At 42.9% G+C, this 6,000-nt stretch overlaps 1 protein-coding gene across 1 annotated transcript in view; it reads right to left on the bottom strand.

Moving 5' to 3' along the window:
* Nucleotides 1-4,894, bottom strand: part of si:dkeyp-14d3.1 (transmembrane protein 132C) — a 136,066-nt gene extending 131,172 nt beyond the window's left edge. Inside the window, exon 1 of the mRNA XM_035164932.2 lies at nucleotides 3,728-4,894. Coding sequence (XP_035020823.1) covers nucleotides 3,728-3,773 — 46 coding nt within the window. The 5' untranslated portion in view covers nucleotides 3,774-4,894. The remainder of the gene's footprint in view (nucleotides 1-3,727) is intronic.
* Between the last annotated feature and the right edge of the window lie 1,106 nt (nucleotides 4,895-6,000).

Raw genomic sequence — 6,000 nt, forward strand, 5'->3', positions numbered from 1 at the left:
GGGCTATTGCTGTACCATGTTTTGCTTCCCAGCATCAACACGACCTTGAACTGAATTATGAGCTATGAGCTCTACACCTAATAAGTGAGTTTATGATTACCATGAATTAGTTTCTGTATATCAAAGTATGAGTTAGAAACAGTGCACAGCCTGATGTGAGCTGGTGGTTTTGGCTATTCTCCCCCTTACTGCACGGCATCAGACAGTCTGGCTGTGAACTCCCCCGACAGATTTATGAGGAGGAGGAGGCCCTCTGTTCAGACACAAAGTATCCACTGATGAGAGAATACCAAAAACACCGCATCAGCACGTTTGTCAATTATTACAATGACACCACCACCCCTACACACCACACACCACCCCAAGGCCCCCCCCCACACACACACATATCTCCACAGCCCCTCCCTGCAAAGCTTTTACACAGATTTCCTCTAGTCACCTTCCCCTAATCATGAAACTTGATTAAATTGAATGTGGGATCACGGCAGTTATAAAGAGCCAATTAACACAGTGCAGATGGGCTTCGTGGAAATATTATGGGATATTATGCTGATGATATATGAATTTATGGGGGCAAAAACCCTCTTTTGACTCAGTGATTGGAAAGCGACGATGCACGCCTCCCACACACACACTTTTAAGTGTAATGAGCTTGAAAGAGCAGTACAAGGGATTTAGATGAGGGTCCACCCACTCAGTGTGCTTCATATAATGGTCATTAAACAAACAAAAGTGCACAGTGTGACACATAAACACGTAGCGTGAAATATTTGTGATGGTTGGTAATTACACATCGGAGGAGTTAGAGCCCAGCGTGTGCCGTGCTCTTCTCCTTTCTCCTTCCATGAAGAGTAACTATATGGAAAAAACACGAGCGACACCAAATTGGATCTGAGGGGAGAAAAAAATCTGCCTCTTTTTATCAGCGTACTCCGTCACAAATCTCAGAAGTGCACCACAGCGCTCAAAGCTCCAAGCCACGGATTGCGTCTGTTCTTTTTCATGCTCTCAGACCCAGAAATCAACACCACAACTGAGTTATCACCACCAAAATGACATTACAGGTCTTTGTCCGGAGCAAACTCATTCAGGACGGAGGCTCGTTTTAAATTTTTGCGACCATATGATCCTGACACAATGACAACAGAGAAACGTGAAAAGCTTGAAGCAGAATTCTGAATTTTTACTTTTCAATTAGACCTCCTGGAATTCATTTAAGATCTTGCAGTGTAGAAATATGAGAAAAGAGTGTTGACGGAGTCAGTCCAGCTGATGGTTTTATTTTAATTAAGCATTGAATATCCATGCAACTATTTTCTGTCAGGGAGTAAACACTGTGCAACCTGAACCAAAGACAAATAGACATATTTCTCTATGGGTGCAAACAAACACGTTCTGCAACCAATTTATGAAGCAGAGCATGAAGACAAACATGATCAGTCTGCTCTCAGCTGCAAGGTAACATTTTGTTTTGCATATAACTGTGTTTCGCTCCATTGATTCGGGTTATATTTTCCTTTTTCTGTCAGTTTTCTAACAAGATGCAAGTATGTCACCCCTCTCTCTTGCTTCCTGGTCCTTGCTTGCTCAAGGACACGGGTTGCGATGCTTAAAGAACTGCCAGGGGAGAGGGAAGAGAAGCTGGATGTGTGCCACAGCACTGGGGGCGCAGGACCACAGCGGTAGGTCAATCTGAAGACGGTTACAGATGAAAACTCCACAGAGGAAGAGCCTAAGAATCTCTGCGTGATTAATAAAATGTTAGCATTTCAACGAAAAAAAAAAAGAATTAAATAGCCTACAGGACAAGCCGCATCCTTAGACTGGGATATAGAGGCATGAGGACAGACGCGTGGCAGAGAAGAGAGACAGCATGGGCTGTGTGCTTAGTACTTAAAGATGTAGACTGAAGGCTATCCTTGCTTGATCCCCTTTTGGATCTCGTTAAGCTCGAGGATAAGATGAAGCGAGGGAAGATTGGATATTCCTCTCAGGAATCCTACCTCATCAGAACACACCTTGTGGCTTCGCTTAATAGAGAGGACATGATTTTTAAAATATAAGGAAAAAAGGCCAGTTCTTTTGTTAACTTCCAGATCTTAAGGATTTATCTTCACTTAATCACAATGACATTTCATTCAGCAGATATTTTTGGCCATATTGCAACTCCCTGCCCTGCTAATATCTCGGCTTTTCTAAAAACAAGGGATGCAGTCGCAGTCACACTAGCACCACGAGATTTCCCTCCTTAATTATGGCCTCAATATGCTGTGCAGGCATTTTTCTGAGCGTGGATCTGATCCTCTCATTTCCTGGAGTGTGATATCAATTTCCATCACTATTCACAGTGAGAGGCTGTGTCCTGTAGCTTTATGACACACAATGCTCAATTAGGATCAGACTGTGTATGGTTACTGAGAAGGCCCTGGCATATGGCAAACATCATTACCGCACTCTTCCAGCCAATGAGTCAGCACTCATAACAGAGACGCTGTCAAACACGAGTCATCTTCCGAGCCCTGACAAAGCAGCCTCATCAAGGTGTGCGTGCACAGTGGACGCGTGAGATGCAGCCTGAGCGGGTTTGGTGGCAACTTTCTGAAAGAGCATTTCCTTCATTTTACAGGTGTTTCTTTTCATTGGACCATAACTGATCAATTATTGACTGTTGGCTTTTATATGAAAACAATCAATTGATTATCATTATTGGTATGAATGCAGAAAATGAGGTATGATCACTGAATTAGACAAATGCTTTGCGACTGATAAATCCACTAATCATGCAGCCTCAAAGCTCGATAGATAGATTTGAACTTTAATGGTGCACAGTGAAAAGTTCCCTCTGACAACAAAGACAGCGGCTAAAGTCAGGTATAATCTGGAGACAATATTAACAATCGTGGGCTGGAAACATTTCCCAAACACCATTCTGGTTTAAAACCCTTTTCCCACCAGACAGAGGGGGTTCATTAGCCGGACCCCCAGCTGCCCTCAGATCTGTGTATTGTGGCTGCAGGGCAGAGGAAGTTAATGCTGCTCTCCTCCATGTGACACTTAATGACTGATGCTACATCATGTGCACTGAAACTGAAAATTGCATCGTTTTAATTTTCAGGAGAGTCAGTAGGAAAGTTTTGTTTTGTAACATGTCATGTTGTGATTTCAGTTATGAGGATCTCTCACCACTGCAGGTCTGAGTGACTTTAACAATTAAATAATTATGAGCTTTAGGATGATTTTTTAAGTATTAATCCAAGAAGCCGTGCAGTGATGAAGCCCCAGTGCTTCTGTTGCACAAGTCAATCCATGTCACATTGACATGCTCCTGAGATTAATGATATTTAAGGTCAGAGCTGTTGAACCAGTGCAAAGCCACTGAGCACTGGGGACCGCAGTGGATTAACAAATAAAATATAACAGAACACATATAATATATAGTAATTCTCATGGAGCATAAGTAAATTACATGCATTCAGTATAACACTTAATGGCACTATATTCAATCCAGTAATTCAAATCACAGAAGACTGACACATAGCGGTGAGTGACAGCATGTTATTGCCTGGCCTCTCCTGTCTCTCAGGTAACCTACAGTTTATATAGGAATGCATCACGTCTGCCTGTATAGTGTTTGTTTGCATAAAGACAGAGAGGAAATAAAACTCATATTATTGGATTAAAGAGTGGACTAGAAGACGCATAGGCAAAAAGGCTGAAATGTGCTTACCTCCCAAAAGTAACAGCGCAGCCTGAAGCGCAAGGATATGCAACATGTTTCTTGGAGCCGGTGGGAAAACAAGGATCCCCCAAAAAACTAAACAAAATGTATGGAAGCCGAAGTGGCTTAATTCAAAGACAAAAATCCTAGTTGCTGCATCGTGGGTAAAAAATGAAAAAGAGTCTTTTTTCAGGTAAAAATCTCATGTCTCGTCCAGTCATTTGTGCCAATGCTAAAGGATCATAACGCGTGTGAACAAGAGTCTCTTTTCAGTAGTGTCTCATCAGCTGGGTTTCTACAGGAACATTGGAGATGTGTGCAGAAGGAACTTGCGCGCAGCTTTGCATCACTCTTTGGAGCATTACTGGAGGAGCAAGCGCTCATAGGCGGCTGCTGGAAACACAATGGCACGTCTGCTGCGATACATGTTCTCAAAGTTTTATCCCAAAACAACCAATCTGAAAATGCATCCAATCTTTTCCCCCGCAGTTGATCGGATTGTCTCGTGTGTATCCTCCACCTCAGGCTCAGCCGGCTCCCTAAGTTGGATGCTGCGTCGCGCCCACGGTCCAACAATTTGGCCCGAAAGGACGCAGCTCCCACTGCGGTGAAGACTGTGAAAATAAATAAAAGTAGACAACTTCAGCATATATCCACACCCAGGCGAGTTTAGGGTTTGGTGAAGTTCCGACAGAGCGCAACTCCGGCAGCAGCGGAACGCAGCGCACAGAGATCTGCTCCCGGAGCCAAAGGTTCCTCTACCTCCTCCGGTCAAGACTTTGGCATCAGGATTTAATATTCTGCTAAGAAAAGTCCGATATCAACCCTTCACCTGCCTTGTGCTTATGTAGACAAGCTGTAGGCTACAGGTTCAGTGGAGCTGGCGCAGAGTGAGTCCGTCCAATGCGCGTCGAGAGGCAGAGAAGGAGCGAGCCTGTAACTGTAGCTCTGGCACACAGCGGGGGGGAGTGGGGCGCACCGGGAGCGCACCATGCACCGCGGAGGGAGCTCAGGATGAACATAAACATTTAACAAACATCACATTAATCTAAATAAATTCACATTAAACCTAAACTCATCTCCCTCTAAGTCCTCAAACAGAAGAGCCACAGCGCCTTTTTTTTTTTTAAGCCAAAAGTCATATCTTCACATTTCTTCTGAATATGTTTCTCTCTCGACACCGTCACCCTCCTGTGCATGAAAAGAATGACAGTAAAACTTGTTACCGGACATCAGTTGATGTGCATGAATGCACCACTTGGTGGGCACTGGCGACCCCGTGTGGTAGGAGAGCGGAACTTAAAAAGAGACGCTTTGTGCAGCTCAGGTGTGGAGGAGGAGATCCGGAGGCAACACATCTGTCACTATAGAGATAAAATTAGAAGTCTGTAATTCAAGTGAATAACTAAAAAAAGACTCCAGCATTTATGGACTCTGTCATGTCATCAACACTACGGTGTGTTGAGTCATGTCTGTGTTGTAGAAACAGTGTCCTTGATGCATCAAAAGACTATTTCTATAGTCAGTCAGTCAATCTGTGCATTTTCAACACTTCTTTATATTCAAGGTCATCGGGACATGAGGTCTATACCAGCATGAATACATTCTTTCTTACATATGCATACAGCAGCCTTCTCTTATGACTCAACTCTACCGACTATATGAAAGATACGATAGGTGTAAGCAGGGTCTACATGGCTCTATCAGTTACAATGCAAACAGCTTACATGGCGATATACAGAAAGTGAAAATGGTATATTCTTTATTACAGTAATCTGGGAATTGAATAAACCATGAGCCAGGCAGCAGATCTAGTTTTTTCCCCTTGTGCACACTACATGTTGGTGTGGAGGAACGATAGAGAAAGTTCCATTAGAACCAAATACACAACGAGTCTCTCGACGTCTAATCATTCTCTTCCTGAGGATCTGTTTCTGCTCGTCTGCCTGTGCTGCGATCAGTGAACTGTAAGGACCTCACATTAGTTGGCTTTGCTTTTTGATTGAGAGCAAGAGAGTCACAATGTTTTCAGATGTAATTAATGTAATTCCTAATCAGTAAAAATGTATAAAAGAAGGCTATGCCAATTAATTGAAAATGACTCACAGTAAGGCATCGGATACTGTTGTGACTGCTTTCATAGTTAAAAGTGAAAAAGCATATGTTTACAAAATAATAAAGCATTATGTGGAGAAATAAATGCATGGTCTATGTATAAGAACAGCTCATTCTTACATCAAAAGCTTATAATTTCATTTATAGGAGTAGTATCACAACCTAGA

This window comes from Hippoglossus stenolepis, chromosome 9 (genome assembly GCF_022539355.2).
Source record: "Hippoglossus stenolepis isolate QCI-W04-F060 chromosome 9, HSTE1.2, whole genome shotgun sequence".
Lineage (NCBI taxonomy): Eukaryota > Metazoa > Chordata > Actinopteri > Pleuronectiformes > Pleuronectidae > Hippoglossus > Hippoglossus stenolepis.